Source organism: Anopheles aquasalis, chromosome 3, assembly GCF_943734665.1.
Source record: "Anopheles aquasalis chromosome 3, idAnoAquaMG_Q_19, whole genome shotgun sequence".
Taxonomy (NCBI): domain Eukaryota; kingdom Metazoa; phylum Arthropoda; class Insecta; order Diptera; family Culicidae; genus Anopheles; species Anopheles aquasalis.
The window spans coordinates 12,897,501-12,922,500 of record NC_064878.1 but is presented as its reverse complement, the minus strand read 5'-3'; the positions used below and the strand labels follow the sequence as shown (position 1 = coordinate 12,922,500).

The window sequence follows — 25,000 nt, the reverse complement described above, 5'->3', positions numbered from 1 at the left end:
AACAGCGAATTAAAAGTAAATTGAATAGTTGTGGGGGAGGGGTGGATAAATTTATTTTTCTAGTAAATCACGTTTCCTTCCCCGTTGCTCATCCTCCCGCGTGTTCAATCGGTTTCCTCTCCTACAAGCGTGGCCCTTTATCTGGGCTGGATACAGTTTCGAATTGTTTAGTTACACCGAAAAGAAAGGTAAAAGTGACAGCTCTTGAACAGCACTTTGCGAGTGAGCGAGAGATAGACAGTGTGTGTGAGAGAGAGACAAGAGCATCAAAAAGGAAAAATACGGAGAAGAATCCAAGAAAGAGCGAAAGAGTGAGAGAGAAAGTATGTGTGCGATAGACAAAGATGGAGAGAGAGAGAGAGAATTGTCAATGCTAAACAGCAATAAAAGCCAAAGAAACACTGGATCAAATTGTTGGTGGAGGGGAGGGGAGGGGAGGGGTAGGGGGAGGCGAGAGCATGCGGCGAAGTGAACGAAGCGCAATGTCACCAGGCTCATAAGAATGAAAGAGTGAGCCAAGATGGGAAATGCATGTTCCGTTGTATGTTTGTGCGTCCTTGTGTTTGTGCTCGGTAATAACGTGCAGGATTATCTGATTACGTGCCTTTCTGTGAAGCTGCATGAGTGATAACGTGAAGGTTGTATGCGCTCCTCCTGGTGGACACGTCGAATATTTATCGAAAAGCAATTCCGGGGTGCAATTTGTAATACCACGGAGAGTTACACGAAATTAAACAAACGATTTTATATTACGAACGTACTGCGCATCTTCTATCATCCGGTGATGGCGTTCCAAGTAACTCTGGAGTTATAGCAAGGCACTAAAATTTAAAATATCGCATTGCCCTTCACTCCTCGCTGGCTTCCAGAAGAGAGCAGTGGCGTTCGGCCATCGCAGTAGTGCATTTCCATTTCGTTTCAATAACGACGGACCATCGGCGGACAAGCCTTCTATCTGAGCGAGCGCGTGCGTGCGTGCGAGTGAGCGAGATGGAGCGAAGGAACATCTCTTTGTTAGTTTTGCGCCGCGTGCCAACACAATCCGCCCGTCGTCCCCACTTCCCTTCGCTCTATTGCGGTACGGCCACGGCGATCTGAAATGGTCCAGTACATTTTTTTTAACCTTTTGCTTGCTTTTTAGCGAAGGCAAACGCATGGATGACATTCCACGGAAAATCAATGTCTTTATGAGTGACGTGTCCCTATTGACGAGTCGCGGCTGGCAAGTTGATAAACGCTGCAAACCAGCAGCACAGCGTCCCAACTTAGTAGGAGTTTTGTATGTTGGTTTAGCCTAGCCGGGTTGTGTCGTTAACGAATTTGAAATATTCATTCGCCGAACGAGATCATCAGTGAGCAGCGGAGCGAGAGGCCACCATGCTGCTACTGCACGGTGCGAGCGAGCGAGCGAGCGAGAGCGTGTCACATGTGCATGCGTTTGTGCTGCGCCATGTTGCCTCGACAACGCAACCGACGAAAACAACGTAAACAGCGACGAGGCTCTCGAAGTGCAGAGGAGTGGGCAAGACCCCATACAGACCTCGACAGCGAACGGACGGGCGGATGGTGTGCAGTGTGCGGTGCATAACGGATTCGGTTTAGGCCAAAAAACAAAACAACTCAAAAAATACCAGATGAAAAAGAGCATGGTCGAAAATGCCGCCCGCCTGCCCGCGTTTCCGGCTGCACTGAACCCCTTCGGATACGTTCTACGTGAGGGGCCTTGGGCATTGACTGTTATTTCGGAAACGGTTTCAATGAAATGGATTTTACCATTTTCCTCCAACAATCGATCAAAAGCTGATTGCTTATCAGTTATCGCAATGTCATGGGGAAAATAATAATTGAATCAGTTTCCACCCTGTATTGTTTATGCAATATATTGGAAATATGTTGACAATTTTATGATGATTTTTTTAAATTAAGATTTCTGCAAAAAATACGCAGTTGGTATTGGTAATACCTAAAATTCTATATTTTTTAACTGTTCAGTTAACAATATTAATTAACGCATAGACGAGTACCTGTTCATCAAGGCTACAATCCGTCTGTAGTTTGAATTCTTGTAATGTATTTGAAAGATTCTGAAAATCGCCAATTTTATTGACTGAGTGCTTTTTAATGCTCGTTTGCATGCATTCATTCAGAAGGTAGAGAATGAAGAGTTATTTATTTAAGAAAAAGAACCCCTTAACGATGTAAACACATTGGAAGCACATAAAACGTGGTTGGGATCTCCTTCATCCACACCCATACACATGATTCACCCTCTTTAATGCTCTTCTTTAGCGCTGAGGTGCTGCTCTCTCGCACACATCTTTCCCTGCTGACGCCAACAAACATGTCACGATTGCGGTCCAAGCATGCGAGCTACGTTCCGCTTATTCGTTATCCAGCTTTCCAGTTTATCAATTCACACCGCTTAATGTTCAGTTTTACCGCTTTTGAGCCAGAAGTGGAATTCTTGCCAATGGCTTCATCAAAACCAAGACAAAATCATGTGCACGAATCTCCTGTCTTCGGTCGGTTTCATTCACTTTAATGTAGTGCAAGCAGGTTAACAGCGTAATGATCGATCGAGTGTCGTAATATGTCCTGTTTGATATCCCGTATCTACCGCTGCGCACACACATATGGACATTGCTCTGGTCGCCACTTCCGGAAGGAAGGCGGCAATTTGTCTCTCTCCTTCCCATCTCTTCTAACACTACAAACCCCGTTCTCGGTGTCCATAAAATGCGTTCGACAATTAACCTTTTCCTCGTGCGGTGTCTGGTGATGGTGATGCAGCCTGCCTCCTCGCGCACAAGCATCATCGTAGTCTCGACGTCGCCGCCGCCACCGCCATCGCACCAGAGCGCCTCCGCGTCAGTCCCACTAAAAGTGCATTAGTGCCAATTGCAGTGCAGAGAAGCGCGGCGGAAGGCGCTTCGGTCCCCTGCTGGCACACATCATCATCTAGCAGGCTTCGTCGGTTCGGTTTCGCTTTCGCATCTCGCGTCCATCACTCGGTTGTTTACCTTTTTCCTTTGCATCCTCGGTTTACCTGCTGCTGCTGCTGCTGCTGACCCTTTTTTATGTTTCGTATTTTCCTCTGTTTCCGTGTTTTTTTTTTCATCGTGTTGTGTGCGTGACGCGGAATCGGAATCGTTGTCCCGGGGCCCGAGAAGCAAGAGAGAACTTGGCTGGTTGTAGAGTGAAGAAAAGAAGGGGAGATGATGTTACAAGCGGATTGTAAAGTAAGAATGAGAATCGAAGAATGCACCACACGTGCACTCGCGGCGATTCGAAGAAACATCCTAGTACTGCTAATCATAGTGCCCATTGACTGCATTTTGCAAACGAGAACATACTAATTGTGAACCTCCGTGTCTGTCTGCTGTTCTTGTATGTCGATTCCGGTAACCAACAGATTTTTATTTATTATTTTAACTTTTTCCCTCTCCTGTGTTGTTTAGGAGTGGCCACGATTGAAAAAATAATGAAGAGCGAGAGAATGTGTACCCGCAATAGTGCATCATCCGACTTCGCTGATGGTAGAGTGATCATCGGCTCGTGGTGAAAGTGGTTAATGGTGCCAGAAGCGGCGGATGGCGTTAAGCGAGCAAAATCATAATTAAACGTAACGACGACCGACGGCCGGTGACAAAGACCTCGCGGCTCTCGATAAGCTGCCGGCCAGCGCACCAGCACCAGCATCAGCAGTTAGTTGCCTTCATCCAACAGGCAGAGTGAAAGAGAAGAGATAGTGAGATCTCCGACGGCAGCAACATCAGCATCAGCATCGCGCACCTTTGCACCGTGTTTGTGTGCGCGCGTGCGCGTGTGCCTGTGTTTATGTGTGTGTGCATGGTTTTCGAGGCATATTGAGGAAGAAAAGAAACATCAACAACATCAACCGGCGGCGGCAGCGGCAGCGGCAGCCGTGCGCGCTCAGGTGGAACATACGAAAAACAGCAGCAACAACAGCGAGCATCGGTGGCGCTGGCAATAACATCAACAGAGCAGCCCCAGCCCGCCCCCCAACCTCCCCACCACCAACATATAACGGCAGCAGGAAGATCGTGCACCACACCACCGATTATGGATATCAGGGTGAGTTGTTTAAATGACAGTTTTGACATTTGCCGAGAGCAACGCAACGCAACGCCACGCACCCCCTTTCGTCTATCAAGGGAATGGGGGAGTGAGGGCACTTGTGAAGAGAGGAGAGAGTGATTGCTTTGTTTTCGTCCGTTTTTTTTACGCTCGCGATAATGGCGGCGCACTCGAAGGAATGTGAGACACACGCAGGGGGGTGGGAACCCCTTTTTGGGTTTGTGGAATGTTTCGAGAAATTGCCTCTGCGCTGCTCTCCGGACAAACCGCATAAATGATGAAAAGATTATCAAATATTTGATAATTATTTCCTCGAAATAACAATCCACCTCCCCTCTTTCTCCTTCCTCGTTGCTGCATATCTAGCGCCATACCACCACCCTGCACGTGACTGGACTTGGTCCGGCAGCGATTGTAATGACCGTTTTTTTATAACCTCCTCTCGCTAATCAGTTGTGATAAGTTCCCAACAGTTCGATGTGTCGTGTTATCAGTTTGACAAGTGTGTGAACACACACAGTCGGGGTGGTTCTTATCAAAAAAACGTCCACTCCGACAAATCTCGAGGGCAGCATGGGGGAAATACGTCAAAAAGGCTAATTGAGAGGAGTAGAATGCAAACCCTCGAAATGTGGATCCAGGCAAATTCTTCTCATCCTTCTTCAGTGTCCATTTTGTTCCTCCACCAGAGGGGGGGGGGGGGGGGGTTGGGGCACGGAATCCGTCGTCGTCTTCTCCGTCAGGGACAGCGGGCGCTTTTGAAGGTTAATACTTTATATTGGTCGGTTGCTGGCTGGTTACTCTGCACCAGCAGCAGCTACTTTGAGAGCAACAAACCAGATTCTCAGCCCCCTCCCAACAACGGCCCCACTCTCCTTCCTCCGCAAAAGGTCCATGAAGGAAGAGTATCGTTGAAATGGATTTCTGGTTTGGACGAAGGATGAGGGAGGTAGAGAGGACAAGGTGAAGGCGGAAGCCCCCCCTTTAGTTCCCCCAGTAAAGCAGCATTTCTTCATTCCCATTGCTGCCGGTGGATTTGGCAGCGCGATGATTAATATTCATGTCTTAAGCAAATCGCAAATAATTGATTGTGTGACCCAAAGCGCTGCGCTAGGCAATTAAAGTGGCTGGCTGGTGGGTTTATTGCTATTTGATAACCATCTTTGGCCGGTGGAGAAGGGTTAAAATTGTTATTTAAATCTTAATCATAATATATACATTGTGATTTAGATGAGATGTGTATGCGCAATCGTTTGCAAGGCATCTTTTTGAAACCTATTCAAATCAAGGTCATCTCATCATCTTTCCAAACCATCCAAACAAAATAATAAAAAAGCTCAAAGTAACGTCCTTTTCTTACCGATGTTAAACGCCTAGGTATATAAACGCGTTATGTGGCGAGGACCCTGATTCGGACAACAACAAAAAAATGGACGAGAGAAGCTCAGGAAACAAGTTTCTCTTTCGACGGGTGGTCAAGGCACAGCCAGCTCCGGCGGTTCGGTTGAAAATACATATTTCCTTGGCCTTGCTTGCGCATGCCGATATATTTTATGAGTTTGAAGGAATACGTGTTTTTTCCCCACTACTTTCGTTGTATGGCGTGGCCGGTGTTTCGTCTAATCATTCTCGTTCCGCGTGTACCGCTCATCCTTCTTCTGGTGTCGATATACATGTGTCGGAAATCGAAATGTGAATGTGCACAGGCGTTCGAGATGTGCTCAAACAGGGTCTTGGCTGTTTGTTGTAGCCGCCCCAAACATACTGAGTTTCTTGTGATCCACAACCGCGTCAACAAAAAAGGACCGATATCTGAGTTGTAGGATGTCTGTTGTAGGATCATTCTCGTGGCTCACACCGTCGCCTGAAGGAAGTGTTTCGGGGTATAATTATGCAGTCGTAAAAGATGAAAAATTCCCTTTTCGCTTCCTAACCTAATAAGCAACACTGTCCAATGCGTTGCAAGAAATTCGTTAAACTTTTAACGCGAGTCAGTAATTCGCTTAATTAGTAAAACATTAGCGCTCGATGTTTTGTCGCTAATTGGTTTTTCGGTTGAAGAACAAGAACGGAAAAGATTGAACTAAATTGACAAAAAATATTGTTGAGTTTCTGTTCCGTTTGTGCTTTTTTCCCCTTCGTTTCGATCGGTCCGTTTGCTGTGTATTCGTGCACTCTTGTCGGTCTTATCTCTCTTGCTTATGCTCTTAAGAACCTTTTTTACGTCCTTCCCTATGTCCGCCTAGCCTAAACTTCTTGTGTGGGAACTACGGAACAACTCAGCATTACCGTATTCTTCTACGATCCAGGGTTTGTGCGGTGAAGGTCAATAATTTGTCTTAATGTTGTTTTCCCCCTCAAATCTCAACCAGATGTCGATTATGTGAATGAACATAAAATATAGAAAGCTAACGATTTTGTAACCCATACCAGGCGCAAGAGAGTATCCATTTCATTCAGGGAGACACCTAATGATGAACATTAGTCGCGGTGTGCAAAATGCATTTAAACACCTAATAAATGGGACGACGTATGATGCTTTCGCTACCACGAACTGCAATGCCATTTCGCGGGATTTTGGGGGACAGTCTATTTTGAGGATCCGACAAATTTAACGCCACACGCCATTTGCCAGAAGCATTGATCACTACCGCCACTGTACCTCTGGGGGATGTTCTGTGGTTCGGTTGGTTGGACACTGTAACTGTCAACTGCTCTGTCACGGTCAAAATATTTGTTCAACAGATGGTTTCTCGGTTGTCTTGATTAAATTTGTTGTTTATTACACGAGAAATACATAATGAAAAGCACAATTTTATATGATCAACATGTTGCAAAGAAGTTGCTTTCCGAACCAGCAGCACTCAGCGGGAGGAACCTTGTCAGTAAGAGCTTACCCCACGTGATGCCACCATGCGCGGCTGACGTAATGACGATGCTGCGAGCATACTGTCAGCGACAGATTCCGAGTATTCGAAACGCGTCTCTACTGGTGTGTGCCTGATGTGGCCATCATTACGCGTTTGAAGTCCGTGTCCGAGTTCTGCATTGCAACCACACCGCCCGTAATGTTGTGGTCAAAGGCCAACCGAACTATTTGCCCAGAGGAAAAGAAAAAAAAAATAGGAAAAAAACTCAATTATTAGCATCCAGCAACAGCGACTGCTGCTCGGCAGGCCATTGGGTTTTAGAATGTGGTCTCTAAACTATAGCTATTCATCGCAGAATCATCCGTTTTTTGCTCCCATTTTTTGGACAATGTTATGCGCCCTCAAATCATTTGGCATACATTGCTGGCATCATCCCGTGCATTATCATGTTCATATTTAATTACAGATTCCTCCCTTGGCTGCCAAATGCAATGTGCTTGTAGTTAAGTTACCACCAAGCGAACCGTCGATTGCACAAAAATACAAAACAGTGAAGGGGGAATTCCGGAACATTTCGCTTACACTCCACCGCGATGCCACGCAACCGGGAGATTGTTTTTGTGCCTAATTTGGAACAGTAGCCCTAACGAAACGAGTTTAGGGAAGCGAATTTCCACCTTTTGTGACGTTGTGAAGATGTAAAAATATCAGCGAGTATTTTTACTTATTATATAACAGGTTTGGTTTATGAAATTATGTAATGACAAGCTTGTTATATGAACTTTTATACAATGTTGCTAACACTTTGGAAGCCCAGCGATCATATTTATAATGCACAAGACATTGCGCATGCTATCAAACATAACGGGGGGGCTGAACGAAATGGTATGTTGCATGAGAAGCGGCTCAGCAGTCAAGTCTGGTACAAAAATCGATATTCATCTGCTTGTCTTTTTTCTCTACATTCCGTTTGAAACTGTGGAAGGACTGGGAATGTTTTTTTAACACGCGCTCGAGATGCACCTGAGAGCCTAGTGGAAATAAAGGAAATGGTTAGATTTTTTAAGACAGCGGTTTTATATCAATTTAAACTGTGTTGCAGAGGAAAATGTCATTAGTTACTTCCTCATTAGCTAATCATGTAACATTTCGATCTTGTTACTGTGCGATCATCTGGACGTTCGAAGAGGAGTGTTGCCCCTTTAGCGATAAAGATGCCCTATGATCGACCCCTCAACCCGCGAGCAACTCCGAGCAAATTGTACACCGTTTTGGTGTGTTTGCATACGTGTGTTCTTCTGGCCAGCCAACCAGACAGACACACACCGCACCGTAATGGTGTTAAAGGGGGCGCCAATGTAGCAGTGTGTGGTAGTGGTGTGCTGGTGATGTCGATTGTCGAGTCTTTCACAATCTGGCGAGGTCAAATGAGGAGTAAATTCATAAATTGATGCTGGTAGAGCGGCAATTTGATGATGATGATGATGCATGCAGGCAGGCAGGCGGGCATGCGTGCATACATGCTGGTCACTGTTCTGTAGTGTGTGTTGGCAAACGTTGTACTGCGTTCACCCTCTTACATTGAATCATTTGGAAATGTATAGAATGAGAGCAAGAGGGAGAAAGGAAGAAAAGAATGAATTGAAATGAAGAAAACAGATGAGGTGGGTTTTTTGAGATCATAAAATAGATTCATAAGGTTCGATGGCGGCGGGGTATGCTTTGAAGCGAAGGAGGAGAGAAGGTTGCACCATCGAAATTGATGCCTATGCCATGTTATGTAGTTTCCATTCCGTTCTACCCTTAACAAGGCCACTTCACAGCTTTATATGACTCAACGAGCATGAAGGGACGGTTCGGAGGGGGAAAAACACCGGCGCTAAGATGGAGCAACCGATTGCGTGTTCTGGTTGTCAAAGCCCTGGAAATGGTGGATTATTATACACCAGGTTTCCTGGTCTCTAGTATTCCTCACTGAAAGCAGCTGATAATGTGGGTCACCGAGGTTATCTAAAAATTGGCATTCCAACCACCACTAGTGTGTGCAGTTGAAGTGCAGAAGGTGATGATGAATGCTGTCGATGTGTTTCCTTTCATGCTACAAAAACAAAACCCATAACATACACTGATAACGAGGGATTTTCATAATCTCCTCTAATGATGAAAGAACCTAATTGAGGTGTAAGCTACTTGGGCTGTTATTTTTATTAAACCCACATAAAAAGGCTTATGATTGTGCAAAATAATAGAATAGAAGGTTCTTTAACGCGTTCCCATGAGAAAAACGCTCAGATTTGGCTGCTTCATTTTTTTCTCTTTTATTAATGCTCGTTCTCTATGCATGTTCTGGTTCTGTTTGTGTGTCCCTTTCTCGTTTGATAGTAGAACACACGGTTGCGAGAAGTTTTCGGCAGTTTTCAATCCCCAAAAAGCAAACGATGCTCTCGTTGCACGATGCTTTCGATAACTTCCGTTTTTTCTGTGCTCATAAATAGTTTTTCCTTTTCTTTTTGCACTCCCTTTTCAAGCCACCTCCATTAGCTTTCTATCTCACTCTCGCCCCTCCTCGCTCGGTACCCGTTCTCCAACGCTGGCGTGCGTGTTCTGCGCAGGGCTCGCCAGGCAAAGGCCTCGAGCTCCTCTCGTGCTGGCCACGGAACTCGGGTGGGTGGTGGGTGCAGTGGAATTGATACATTTTCCTTCAACAATCTTTACCAGAAACGTAGAACCGTTTGGGTTTGATGGTACCGGAGTGTGGTTCAATTTGGTTCCGGATTGCTTTGTGGAAATGTTATGCAGAGAGCGCGAAAGAGAGACTTTTGCGAATCGCTTGGAAAAGAGGGGAGCAACCGGTAGTAGAAGAAGATGAAAGGGTACGTTTCTTCTGTCCACGAGTGACAGCTTCCTGCTTCCGGCGCAAAATGCGGAAAGCGTAGTGCGGAATCACATCATCGCGCATCGCAATGGGGAGAAAGAAATTCTCCCTGGGAAATCTGGGGAAAAGCAAATCAATAATGCAAGCACATTAAAGACGTCAGCAGGGAGACTCGCTGGCTCGGAGGGGAAGAGTCGTCCAGCGGGCCATAGAGCGCTCCCTCCCGTCGCCAATAACTGTTTATTTTGCACGTTGCAATCAATTTCATGAACCAAGAATCAGCAGATGAATTGTAAAGTGCTATTTGCCGAAACAAATGATTTGTGATACCAATTATGCGCCTATAAATGGCTTTGAGCTCTGTTGAATAATGTATATTAAACATTCATTTACTACATCTAATGTTTGCAAATCATATTTCTCTGCAAGTCTTAATTCGTATTACGCTCTATTTTATTTAGTTAAATAAACTAACTGATGATTTCGTTGGTATTGTTGAAAATCATTATATTCTTGAATGTATAGTGAAGCGTTTGCATAAACTGTTGCACAATATACTGCGTAACATTATAAATGGTTGATTTTAATGGTTTTAATATTATAAATGATACAAAAAATACTTTTTATAGATAATTGTTTCTGTTCATCTTCATATAATCAAAAGAGTTCAGATCATTTTCGGTTTTATCTTGCAACCAAAGTCACTAGTTATATTACAGTTAGTTTATACACTAAAACCAAATAAGTTTTGCCCATTTTGCCTTGGCCTGTCCATTTTTAAGCAAGAAAATTTCCCAAAATGAAAGACTCATCCGACTGGAACTCAATTCAGCAGTTCAAGACCTGCAGCCAGTAGTAGTGAGTAGAAAAAACGCAAATCGAAACTTCAATCCCTGACAGTAAACCGTGTAAAAGGTCGTAGCGCACTCGCTGGTAAGGATAACTGCTTTAACGAGGAAAAGCAAAAGAGGCAAAAGGACTAAAATAGACGGGAAAAAGATAATGGCATATTGCGCTCCGGTGTGTCGCGGGGGGTGATAGTGGCGGAATGGGTGGTTGGTCGAGGTTGAGGGGTGCGTGGGACGGGGTGCGACGGCGGGGCAGAACTTCTCCAGTTTTTGTTCCACATTTTCCTCCTTGTGGCCTTTTCAGCGTGGTGCCACGGTGGCACGGTGTGGTGGTGGCTCCCTTTTTCCACTGTTTGCTCGACATCCCATACTTTTGACTTTATTTATTTGTCCAAAAGGAACGCGCTCTCTGCCTCCAATATTACTCTCTTTTTCCTTCTCTTCTCTCTCTCTCTTGCTCTCTCTCTCTCTCTTTCGTTTTTGGGTCTTCCTGTGCTGGATAAGCTTCGTTGCAGTGGGTTTTTTTATTCATATTTTTGTACTATTTCTCTATTTTTCCCATTTTTACTCCAAATACATACACTCTCTCACTCTCTCCATCTCCTTATCTCTCTCTTGAGGCTGGCTCGAAGCCTTGTTGTTTGCGTTTGCGGGCGTGTGATGATAAACGGTTAAAGTTGGTTGCCGATGCAGAGCGCCCGGTGCTCTACCTTACGGTGGGCTTTTTTTTATTTTTTGGCAAAAAATGGCTTCAAACATAAAAGAAAACCAGCCACCCAGGCACTCCCCCACAGCCCACACATTCCGATACCGCATTCCGCCGCCGGCTGATGGCTCCATTCTTGTCTAGCGGATTTGTTTCTTGGGCTGTTTTTTTACTCTCCTTTGGTTTCGTCATTGCGACATAACGACGACTCGAGCTGCAGCCAATGCTGGCACGAATCGTCGAACCACCCGAGCCCTCCTTCGAATGGTGAAACTTTTGGAAAATTGCTTTAATATTTTAATGCAATCGATTTGATGTTGGCACGAGGCGCTTTAGAAAAGGGTTATGTATTGATGCAGTTTCATCGGTTGACACTCCAGATATATTCACGGATGGAGTGGTTTTCAGCGGATGAATGCAACCGGTTTGAGGCTACATTTTCGAGAGTCACTGGACTGGAAGGACAAGCCTTTTCAATTAGATTTACATGTTTGCGTTAATCGGATCGCATCGTTCTTAAAACAATCACTAAGTTAAAAAAAATGTATCCAATGTGTGCTTTCCTTTGTAAAACAATCCAAGTAATGTCTTCTGATTTCCCCATGTTATCGGAAATCTTAAGTAAATTATATAATCAGAGTTTAAGGAATCATCCGTCTTTACCGGAACATTGCATGAGCATATAACATTTACATTTGTTCCTATTTTTATGTTATTTTTGTACAAGATACTCATTAAGAACATCGAAACAAAAACAATCAAGCTTGTCCCGCTCTGGGGCAGTTTGGTTTGCCAAATTACTCTCATTCATTGAGGTTCGGAGCAACAGTTTTAACAATATATTTTCGCGCGCCACAACGAAGGATAACATAACATTTTCCGTTGGCGTCCGAAGTAAAACCTCCCCCCTCTCCCCCTCTATGGCAGAGCCGGTGCCCGGCCTTTTCGGTGGCTCACAAACAAGCACCAACGACGACGACGACGACGCCCCACCACCAAATAGATTGCCTGCCTGTACGAGGCTCTTCTCTGCTTTTGACGTAAAATGATATCGATTTTTCCAATCTTTCGCTCGCTCTCTGTCTCGCTTGCGCGCACCTTTGGTATGGTGGTGGTGGTCTTCTTGCTGGAAGAAGGAAAATTCATCGTTCGACGACGGGGTGCCATCGGGTTGTGTGTGAGGGAGTTTGAAAGGGGAGCCGCCAGCAGTCAGAGCTGTTCCCCTCTTCTTGTAGCCAAGCCTCGTTGGCCGAGAACCTAGAAAACGTTTCGTTCAGCGACGACGACGACGACCACGACGTGTTTATGGTGCTTCCTTGTTAGACCTCCATCCTTGTGCACGCCCGGGGACGCACTCCACCTCACCTCGCCCGCCAGGGGCTTCGTTTGCGAACCGAACCGCGCAAAGGTTCGCTCCTTTCGTGCGGATTTCTTCCACAGTCTGGTTGAAGTTCTCTCTCTCTCTCTTTCTTTCGCTCTCTCTATCTCTTTCTTTCTGCTGTGGAGTTGTGATTCTGCACCGCACTTTTGCAACACAATTTTCCATTCGATTTTCATCCATGGAAAACAGTTGAATAGAGCGCAGAGTAAAGGGAAAAAAGCGTCGCAAAAGGATTCGAATCCACCAGCCAGTTCTGTCCTTTTTTGGCCACGTAGAGAGAGAGAGGGAGAGCCGTGTTGCGGAAAATTTTGCTTCGGCAACAGAAGCAGCTGCTCGGAAATGCTTGACATGGAATGATGAAAATCGGGGAAAACTTTGCCAACTGCTCCGGCTGCTGCTCTCGCTCGGATATCGTTTGTTGGCTGGCTGTTTCATGTCCTCTGTGGTGTCTGTGTGGTGAGGGAGGAAGAAGGGGGGGGGGGGGGTAGTTGGTGGTGTCCTTGTGTGTGTCTAATGTTGAGAGCAAACTTGTCCGGAGCTCCTCATGCGACACATGGCGACCACACAGGAGAAGCAATGCTTCTGGTGAGGGCAAGTTGTAAAAGTATTTAAGGCACTTGAAGTCATAAAATAATCAAAGGGAACAAGTGATGCGAGCAAGCTTTATTTTTGGGTCGGATAATGATGGGGCCGCCAAGGATTAGGGGAAAAATTGTGCAAACTTTAAGGCAAACATTCCGGAGGATACGTGAAAAGTGCGATGGAAAGTGTTGTAACTTTCGTGCTACCGCGTCTCGGTTGCTCTTTCATGAATTGCACATTTTTCTTTTGGGAATGATAAATATGATGATAAATACGCATACGTCATGGCCACATACGGGGTAAGGGAGCAAAATGCCACCTTGTCCTCGCTGTGGCCCTCCTGGTCCGATAATGCTTCCGGTAGACAACGTCGACAACATCGGCGCTGAGAGGAAGGATGATAAACGTGTGTAGGAGGACGGCACCGAAAGGCAGCCGGAAATTTTCCATTACCATGCCTACCGCGTGGTGAATATGAATTCAGATTACGTGCCGCCGGTGACTGTGGTTGTCAGACAAGAAGGCCGCTTCGCTGGCTTCTCTCTCACTCCGAGAAAATGCTCCTTTTCCACGGGCGCAGCTCCAATTTGGCCTTGCGCTAGGAAGCGAGTTCTAGTTGCTTTCCAAAAAAGCTCTCAGCGGTAGCTTTGGATGCTGAAAGCTGACAGAGAGTAGGGGGGTTCTTCTCCTCCTTCCCGAGGTTCCATACAGTTTCCGAAACAGTTTTTCAAAGCCAATGAATGAAAAGTGGTGGAAAAGGAAAAGCGCCGGCGCCCTGGTTGTGTGCTATGCCGTGTGGCGTGTTCACTTCGCTCCCCGTTGGATGAAATGGACAACGGACAGTAAAAATAAAACCCTCGAAAACAGGGAGTAAAGAAAGAGTGAGGTGGAATGAATGAAAACACCTTTCAGACGGTGGCCACTTATTCGCTAAACCCCCGTTTTTCCCCATGCTGTCCCCTCTTCACGGCCCTCGGTTGTGGGTATGTTTTGTGGGACCGAAAGCCAGAAGGGTGGGACGTTTGGATAACAGCGGCGAACGCTTGGTATGATGGAATTAAAGGGAAAAGTCCGAGCATTATGAAGCGACAAAAAACGAAGCGGCTAAAGATATTCAAAAACAATTTGCACTACACGCTCGTAGCCGCCGCCCTTCGGTGTTTTCTGTTCGGTTGTTTTGCTTGGTGTTTTCGAACATTTTTATGGGAAGCATTTTTCGTCGCATTTCGGCGCGGGCGGGGGTGTTCATGCGCGATTTAATGATTGTTGAAGTAGCTGCCCGGTGATGGGGTTCACGTTGGAGGCACACCGGCTACGGAGGTTTATTAAGTTAATGCTCGCGGGTTGTGACTGGGTGAGGGGCGTTGAGTGGTTGGTTTATGTTTAAAGCCCCTTTGTCAGCTGATAACAATTTCCATATTAGCTGGCTCCGTTAGCAAGGTAAAATGGTATTAACCTTCACTTTGTTTGTAACTATCAATCCATAGCGGTAATTAATGAGTTTGAACGTGTGAAAATGCAAAGTTTAACAGTTTTATCGTGCATTGCCATTACTCGTTAATCATTGATTTACATTATTTTCATTCTTAAGAGTCTAATGTAATTTATTTGATTGTTTTTTAATTTACCATTTACAAAACAATCGAAGGCCTTACTCATTTAAGCATGTTGTTGTAATTTGTAATGATACCCTGGCTGCATTTTTATTTGTTTATTAAACAGTTGTTGTGAAGAATACCACATTAAAAAAAGTTTTAAAAATCATTCATTAATATTTCATGCGACCGCTTTTGCTGCGCTGAGAGGTGCTACTCAATGCAGTTAAACTGCGATAATCACCCGCTATTAGTAGAACGTTCGAGCTGTGGCTTCCAAGTTTTGCTGCTCTCGTGCACCTCATCGATCATCAGCTAATTTCGACCGAGCTGCGAGATGATGGGGTGACCAGATACGACGCACCGTGCACCGAGAACCGTGGACGAGTTGCGCTATTTGCAATGGAGAGTGGCCGGGGGGCTCCACCTTAACGCTGACTGCATTCTAAAATGCATACCACACAAAGACACACAGCGGGGCTGAATCATGCCCGCGCACCGGAAACCAGTCGACCTTTTCCAGCGCATCCGTGGGCACGGCCGATTGCCCATCCTCCGCGATATGAGATGGTGTTATGTGCGCATCCTCCGCTTCATACGCCAGAGTGCGATAAAGGGACCTAGGGGGGGAGATGCACATTCCGCTTGCACTTGTGCACTGTCTCTGTGATCAGGCGTGTATGTTGGCCGGATGGTCGAGACCGGTTGGCACTTTCCAGCGAGCTTCATCTGTGGACATCAAAGTTATCCATAGTTTTGGGGTGTTTGGTTAGGTTCGGATTTACATTTTCTAGCGACACCACCATCCTCCCCTGTCATTCCTTTCTTTTTCAACCAAAAAAGGGGGGGAAACATGTTGGCTAGTGATGCGCATGAATGCAGGTCCGTTTTGATATGCGCTGCCTTGTCTATTCTGGTTGTTGGTCATCGCCATCGCCGAAAGTTTGAGGAGCGTGAGCAAACTTACGCTCGAGTCGGGGTGCTCCGGGTGCTGATTGTCCCTCCCAGGGACCGGTTTCAGCTTATTTCTCCTCTTCTAGCGTCTTGTGCGCTCGTCGCGTCTCCTGTTCGATCTTAGAAATCGTTTTTCATCTCAAAGCCGTAAAAAAAAATACTGGGATTTTGCAAACGGCCAAGAAGACGAACGGCCATCGATGTCAAACGAGTTCGTGAGCTTCAGCAACTCAGCAGCAACCCACAGACGACCGACCGATCCCTCGTTTCGTTGTTGCTTTCGCCTCCCGTCCATCCGTCTCGCTAGACCGTCGTAGCTCTTTGCACATCGTGTTAGTTAACGAGATTCGTGTCTGGATTTTATGTGTTCTCTCTAAGCGTGTCCAGTACGGTGCGCACCGCCCTGCTTCTTCTTCTGCGCTTCTTTGTCGCGTTCAGGACGGCCAATGCAAAGTTTCCAGATTGTTGGTGGAATGTTTTTAAATACATTTTCTTCCAACATTACGCGAAAACTTTACGCATAATGGGTGTGTGTCTTTTCAGTGCCGGCGAGCAAGAACTATTGCTTTTCCAAGTTGGTTTGTATGTACTGCTAGGAGTTTTAGTTAAAACTCGTTTTATATCAGTGTAGTTAGAGCTACAGGATCTTACATAATTTGATTTAAAAGTGCTATATAACAAGTATTTTTTTAAAGTAAAAAAATATCTCTGATCCATTTTGTTGAAGAAACTTCAATTTGTACACCATAAAAAATGCTAAAATGAAATGCTTAAAGTTTGACCGGTATTTACTAAGTCTACCCCTAAGGGACTCCCCTTATCTGCATCTGATTTAGTTGTTCTTGATGGGACACTAAAATAACAAAGCAAAGAATGTCTGCTGTAACCTCTCCTCCAAAGAAAACTGTGAAAATTTACCTTTTTTCCAGTCCAGAATTACAACAAGCTTTCGTAATTCCAGAATTTAACTAACTTCTGCTTTTATGGACTTTTTATGGTTCTTACGTTCTTAGAGTTTCAATAGCGCTCACACAACAAACAAGAAATCGTACTAAATGGAAGCATTTGAACCGCTAGTCCGCACGAGCATCCACCCCCCGTTTACTCTCTGCGCTCTCCCGGGGGGGCAGGTTTGGTCTGGTTATTTATGTAACCTTGGAACTCGTGTTCGTTTCTAATGCCCCGAGCGCAATTGCATCACCAGCCAAGCACCACCACCGCTGCTGCTGCTGACGTAGAAGGTTTGCTCGGTGGCCACTTTTTCTCGCATTGTTTGACGTTGCTGCTGCTGCTGCATCAATGTATCACGCATTCCGTCCGTTCCAAGAAGTAGCCACAAACCGTGTTTCTAACCTACTGCCACAAATGGGCGTTGTGTGCATCATCATCATTTTGGGGGGTTGGTGCGGGCGAGACGCACGATCGATCAAAACTTGCGCGATTACACGAACCCTCTCCGAGCCTGCTGAAGGAAAATGTTGCTACCATCAGCAGCACTATCATAAGCACTATTTGGCACCAACCAATGTGCACCGAGTGGGTGGTGGAGTTGGGGAGGTTGCATTCCGATTCGAAAAACAGCATGAACGCTCCGTATCGAAGGGAATCGATCATTTTGGGAGTTTCAGCGAAAAAAAAGGAAAACTGTGAGAATTGAAAATCCGCTTTTCCGTGCCTGCTTTGATGTAGCGAAATGCAATCTCGCAATCAATGTGCCACGTTTTCGGAGCGCGGTTTGTACAATAAATAAATTTCATTTTCACCGAATTTCCACGGAATCCTCCATCGAGGAATGGAAAAGGGGGGAGAAAGGTGAGCAAGAGATGAGATGAAGTTCTGGCTATTTCCCGTTGCTCGCTTCCATCGTCCAATCGATTACCGATGCAAATGAATCACTGTTGCGACTGGTGTTTCTGGTTTCCTCTCTGTCGCGTCAATTTTATATTGTGAAAAGCATACTTTTTATTCTGATTCTATAAAATAATCCGCATTACCTGTTCGTGTGCTTAAAGTGTGATAAAATTCCGCAGAAATGAGTCGCCGTGTGATATTGGAAATAGTAGATACGCAGTGTTTGACATGCCGAAGTGTTTGACGATGCATATCGGAATGAGCGTTGATTGTGACGGATGCGCTTCGTGATTGGATCAAAGTGAAACGTATCAAAGTATTCCAAAATGAGTTCAATTGGACAATCGTGGGTAGATTGTTATCCAAATTGATGTTTCAATTGATTAAATGAGTAAGAACATATCAAGATTATTGTTCCAAACCAATGTTAACTGTGCAAAGGTGGGAAACATTGTAACAGAACACTAAAGAGGATATCCGATTCCAAAATGAACATTGTCTACGAACGTGTCTAGCGTGAACATTAGTTCTCGTACGCGTATCACCTACGTAGGCGAGTGTGGCTCGAGTGCTGCGAGTTTGCTATCCGTTTCGTTAAAATCAATACCACGACTCCGGACTCCGAGCAGCGTGCAACCGACGGACGGCGTCGGAAACATTGCAGCATAAAGAATTACCCAAGATCGTAGAGGGGAGAGTGTTGTGGAACGGTGCAAAGGGGGAACGAGATTGGAAAGAGAAACCGGGCTAGACACTATGCTTGGCCTGTGACGCGTAAGATGCTGCTGCTGTCCCTATTTCTTCGTCCTCGTTCACGCTCTGCTCTCGATGCCCCTTCCGAGTCGCTTCAGTTGATGCAACCGCTTGGAGTCGAGAAGCGAGGTGCTGCATCTCGGATGCTGGATGCTGAAAAGGAAGCGGCGAGTAAAACACGAGAAAGAAGATGTGCTCTTCCGGGGGTGGGGTGTATGCTTTTGCTGTGCGCAATGAAGAGCAACCGTTGAATAGCACGTGAGAGAAGAAGAGAGAGAGAAGTGGGTACGAGAAATGCATTCTTTACTTTCGGGAAATTGTTTAATTCCATCGGACATTACGTGAACTCCTTGGATTTATTAAAGATGCTACATTTGAAACAGGATTTTAGGATTGGTATTTTGATCTTTTAAATTGAGTTAAATTTACCCAAAATACTATTCGAACTTAAGCGAAGGAAGATAAACACTTTATGGATGTAATGTTTTATCGAATCTTCGTTCAGGGCCGGTGGTGGCATTCAGTTCGCGCTTGATGACAGCAACCTCCTCCGGGCGGTTAGTGAGCTGTGAAGTAATCAGCCTGAACAATCATCAGCCACCACCACTATCAGCGCTAGAGGGTGTTTAGATAAATGTCAAATGTGACGTTCGGATGAGATCAACCGCCGCGGTTCATCGCCCAGGGCCGTAGTAGGTAAACAATAGCATACCCGTGCTGCAGCTGCATTCTTGCATCTCGCGGGCCACTTTTGTGACTTGAAGCGAAAACAGATTACTGTGCAGTATAAAGAGAGGGCCTTGAAGAGCGTTTGCTTATCTTCGCGATAACCAATTTTTGACGACAAAGTTTTACATAAACTGTTGAGATCGTCCGTCCCGATGGAATAGACCAACCATAAATCACTGTTTGAAAATATTGTGCCTGGACCCTTTGCTGCTGGTGTCGTCGATCCAGGGCGCATGTTCCGCTTCGTACTAGCAGCAGAGAGATGTATAATAAATAATGCTGAAAAGAAAGTGGCTGTGTGCTTCGTGTGCACACAACGCGAACACTGTGGCATACGCGCTGACCTAACCACGGCCACCAACACGTGTGTGTCGATTATGTTTCGTAAGAGCTGAGCTATGCTGCCCCGTCTAGAGAGCGCTCCACCCTTCGCTGTCGCCGCACCTACTGGGGCTTTACACGAAAATTGGAGCATCCGATGATCCGGAATCTGGAATCTCACTTCAAATTGCAACGGAGCTCATTGAAGAGGCGTAGAGAGAGAGAGAGAGAGGCCGATAGTGCTCGGTCGACGGAAGATAATGCTCATCTGAAGTAGCAACAGCAGCATCAGCATTGGCTGACCGGCGTGTGTTATCTCTTCCTCGTCATCATAATCCGGGGGGACATACTGTTCATGCTCGGCTTTTCATCATCATCCCGCATGGGCCATTGAGGTAATATTGGAAATGTTTTCCCCAATTTGCCCTAGACCCAGTAGACACAAGGCCCTGTGCTTGGTGAAAGGGAACCAAACTGTATTTCCGCTTTCATAATTTAGCTTCCAGTTGATCCAGCTCTTCTAACACATGTATTCGGTGTGTATTGTTGGAAAATGACATGATGTCTGTGAGTTTTATGCTAATGGCAGTAAGCCGTTTGTTTGTATCTGCATTAGTGTAATAATTGTACAATCTATTATTATTAAATGTCATTAAAAAAATATAATGAGTAAGTAATGGAATATATCAATATTCTACATATCGTATATTTCTATAACTTAAAACTAACATCATGTACTATTGTTATAATTTGTACATTTTATTAATTTGTTTCAAACTATTAAAACTAAGTTTGATTAATATAAACTAAGCTCAAGGTGTAGCTACGAATTCTCGCCACAAAGTGAATCAATTTTCTTAGCAAAACCGGCGCAAGCATTACATTACTGTGGGGATCGCCCCGAAGCATTGGATCATCCTTCCCGAGATGCGCTAGGCCCGCGGCAATGGGATGAGTGAATCCCATTGCGCCACGCCATCTCACTTTCATCTGCTGGCAAAGGAAGGAAAGAAGAGAAAAAAAATCCAGCGAGACTGGCTGCTCAACAATGCTCTCTACACCTCGTCGAAGACGACGATGGAACGACGATGGTTTAGCGGCCAAGCAGGGGTTATAGCATTGCCCGTTCGGTCGTTCGGTCGCTTGCTTGCTCGTTCGTTCGCTCGCTCAGGAACTTGTTTCGGTACGCTGTTCGTTCGGACTGTTGCAACCGGAACGGGAAAGCGTTAGCCTTCGTCCGATCTCTCGCCAGTAAAAGTGGATAAAATGATATCTCGCTGCCATCGTCGTCGTTGTCGTCGTCGACTTTGGTGGTTGGTGGTCGTTCTGTCTGGCCTCCGCAACCCGCTTGAACATCCGAAGGCAAACCGGGGAGCGGGCATCTCGTTAATGTAGTTAGTGCGAGTGGAATTACATGCCAGCGCTCAATATATTGCGGAAAGCTGGTGCGGCGCACTGTCTGGTTTCAATTATGCACCGCCAGCAAATGGGATAACTTTATCGTTTTATATCGTTGTAGAAGAAGTTAAAAATCAACATTAACGCCGGCCACACTGACCATTGAGAGAGAGAGAGGATGGATTGAAAACTGTCATAACTCAAAAAAATTGAAAATATTGAAAACTAGAACAGATCTATCAAAGAACTGCCAAACTAGCTATTCAGTAATGAAAAAAGCGTACAAAAAAATATCGTTATCTATAGCTTATATAGGCGCTCGGTCATGTTGTAAGCTGATTAGCATCACGCAAAGCTCTCTAATGGCCCAGATTCACCCACTGCGCCTTCCGCTTTGTTGCTTCAAAAATGCGACAGCTCATTTGTGATGCGGAGCGGAAACGACGTGGACACTACTCTGGACTGTCACCTTGTATTAATAACCTACTAACGAAATTGACAAACCACCGTAGAGCCGGGTCCTATTCTGGGCTTTCTCAACGCGAGATAAGATAACGCACTGTGCCGTAGTGAGAGTGAGAGCGAGAGCGAGAGCATTGCGGGCGCATTCTCCTCGCAGGGCAGATTCTACTTATGCGCGAATGTTCCACAACACAACATGTGTCAATTGATTCCATTTAGGGGTGGGGGGGGGGGGCTTCGCCCTTCGTTTGCGTTTGGCCACCCTACGCGGTGGGTTGAATGTAACCTTAGGCGAAACTGAACGCGCAACCGTTCGACCGAGCGGCAGACCGACCGTCAGCCGCGATGTGTCAGTCGCGCGCGACCACGATGCGACCGACCTGCTGACACGGGGCCACGCCAACCCCCCACGAAAAACGGCCGTGCGGAAGGGCTGTGGTGCTGGTGCCCGGTGGTGCTTATTGGGTACGAGATCCAAAAATAAAAGCAACGAAGAGGTGTCTGTGTAGGTGTACGGTGCATTAGAAAACTCGTGTTGCTGGTGAACGCACTCCCTTATCCACTCATCGCATTTATCGAGTTCTTTATCTATTGATTTGCAAAGTTGCTATTTGATAACAATCATTCCCGTGTGTTTTGTGGATATCCTTATTTTTTTTTTATTTTGGTCAAAATTACTGCTGTAAATGTTGCACCACATTTCGCCAATCGATTAGCCAAGCTTTCTTAGCTAACCGCCTTGATTTATAAAGCTAGTGTTGCATTTTAGTAAAATTATTTCAAATAAAATTAAAGGTGTAAAAATTTTCATTTGAATTAATTCGACAACTTCGAATTAATTATCAAATGATAATGTTTGTGTAAATGTTTAAATGTAAGTTTAAATGTGTAAATGTAAGCATAATCACCCAATTTGATGGACAATGTGGTTATTTTTCATGAAATCTTACTATTCTCTTTCTCGTCCAAACTCCATGATATCTTCAATTGAACATTTAAAACTCTTTCGTGCTGATGGGGTTAAACTGAGCTTGCGCATGTATTTCAATCATACAAGCACGCACACAATTGACACATTTATGCTAATATAAACATATCATAAGCATAGAGTTGAATAATTATCAAAAAGGATAAGAAAAGTTATATTATTTCACTTTCAATGTCCAACAAATCTCGTCAGTAACAGCTACAGCCACCTTGCTGCTACAAGCGTGCATAATGATGATACTATAATTGATAGCGTACAGAATAATTATGGCACCGCTGCCCCAACCATCATCCAGTTCGCCGGCACAGATACTTTCGATACTTTCTCGGTGGTGGCTAGCAGTAATTTCTTAGTCGTGATGGGCCCTGTTGTTGGCAAGATGTTGGGCAGGTTTTCTTTAACCCCTCACCCCCGGGTGTACCACAGTGCCAGTGCCACAGTTCGCACATTAAATATTCATCTGCCATGGATAGCACACACGTACGCACGCACGAACGCACTCAGGATCAGATACTTACTTTCTCTTTCCGTTTTTCGGACCTTCGGTGTCTTTGGATCTTTTTCCTTTAAAGAAAAACCCCGAAAACACGGCCAACAACGGTGTAACCGAGGTACATGTGCGCTGGCTTGTGTATTGGTGGTATTACCAATCGACGGACGATGCTTCGTCTTAATGTGTGTGATTTGATCTTCGGTATCGTGTTGACATGTGTGTTCTCAGAGCACCACCCCTTCAGCGGGAAACCGAAGGGCGCTGGTGTGGGCTGGGCTCGTTTGACTTCGAATTTGGTATTCTTGCCTTTTGGTTTCTCGGCCGAGCGAAAGTTTATTGAGGTAGCAATTTATGCTAAAGGTGACGTGGCGCGTGTTAGTTGACACAGCCCCGTCGACATGCGATTGTCAAATGTTGTACAAGAACAAGGAATGGAAATCTATCTATTTTTTTTTTATAATGTCTTCAAATATTATTTTCTCCAATTAAATTCTCGTATAAAAAGCTCACATTCATAGATTGCGTAGCATCGCTTTCAATGCAGCTACCACAAGTTAAGCACATTCATTGTGTATTTAAAGCGGAAAAAGGAAATTCAAAATAAATAGGTTACAATCGGCCACGGCCTATCAGCGTCGATATGATGGTTTAGAAGTTTGAGGAGTCGAGTGGGGAAGGGAGTGGTTAGGGTGAAAATTGTACTTTTCTGTGCCGTATTTCCGGCGGACTTCAATTATTCATATCTTGTGCCTCACTCCTCCTGGACGCACTCTCCTACCCTTTCGAGCACTCACACAAACACCAAACATAGCTCCAGTGGGGCGTCACTAAACTACACTATAACGACCGGCTAGTGGTTCCGGTAAGGCAATGGTGGTGTAGTGTAGTGTCCCGGAAATCGATTTAACGAACGAAGCCCCTCGCAACACCGTAAACCCTGCAGTGACACACTGTGGAGCTTGCTGATACATCCTAGGGTCTCTGGGAAAGTGTCCGATAGGAAATGGTGGTGGTAAATAGAGAGGTTTTTATCAAAGGTTGTTTTTAAGATTTTTTCCATACACATTTTTAAGATTTTTTCCATTGTTCTAATGCTATGACGCTCTTAAAGTTTAACAAATGCCTGAACGGATAAATGTGTGTTAGTATTAGCAATTTAATACTTTTTATTCAAAAAGAATGTTGAAATTTGGAAAGCTCCAAAGCTTTATATTTTCAATAAATCACCATTTAAATCGTCAATCATCATCATCAGTATTAGTAAAGTTTATATACAATTTAATAAATGTATAATGTAAAATTTAATCGCAAATTCAGCCATTCAAATACTTAACAAGTGTACTGACCTATTCCCCCCTCATTTCTATTTTCCTATCAATTTACTTGTAAAAATGGGCGTTTCCAATCAAAATTAATTTTAATAAGAATACTTTTATTCAAAAAATACTTCTTTTTATCATACTCCTACAGTTCAAGAATCGTGTGGATGAATAGACTGCGGATGTTATTATTTTTAATGCATAATTTGTTATCTATGAAAAAAGTATATTTTAATCAGCATAGAAAATATATTAGCACAAAAATATAGGTTTAAGAACCTCAAAAATTATATATTTCTTTCGTTAAACTTAATTCCAATTAAATTTAAAGCTTTCCCGATGAATATTTAACATATATTCTGCTCTCAAACGATTGGAGTAAAATTAATTCTCCTCTGAACCCGCAAAACCATTCTTTTACCGATTTCCTAACGGCCCGCCAGTGTGTTTGTCGTGCAATACACTTATGCGAGAGTAGCGGTGCAAGGGAAAAGACACGATGGAAATGGGTTTTTGGCGGATGGCCAGGAGGAGGGTGATGGTGAATGGTGTTGGAGCTCGCCGCTTACCCCATCAGTCAGCCGGTTGCTTCGCTCGACCTTCACTACCCACTATCTGCTGGTGCTGGGCGCGCACGTTACATAAAGCCCCAGCATAAACCAGCCACCAGCGGCAGCTCCCTTCGCCCTGTCGCCTTCTTCTCCCCCTCGCGCCTGTTGTTGCTGCGTGTTAGCGATAGATGCTGAGCCTCGTTGTCGTCAGTCGTCGTCGTCGTCG

General features: G+C 45.0%; 1 protein-coding gene across 5 annotated transcripts in view; it reads left to right on the top strand.

Moving 5' to 3' along the window:
• Window positions 1–25,000, top strand: part of LOC126576217 (uncharacterized) — a 71,162-nt gene that overhangs the window by 235 nt on the left and 45,927 nt on the right. Inside the window, exons 1-2 of one of the 5 annotated variants that reach the window (XM_050237399.1) lie at window positions 1–15; window positions 3,488–4,095. The exon at window positions 1–15 is cut by the window's left edge and continues 235 nt beyond it. In XM_050237399.1, coding sequence (XP_050093356.1) covers window positions 4,084–4,095 — 12 coding nt within the window. In that variant the 5' untranslated portion in view covers window positions 1–15; window positions 3,488–4,083. The other 4 variants (XM_050237396.1, XM_050237400.1, XM_050237397.1 and 1 more) reach the window with 4 other exon arrangements.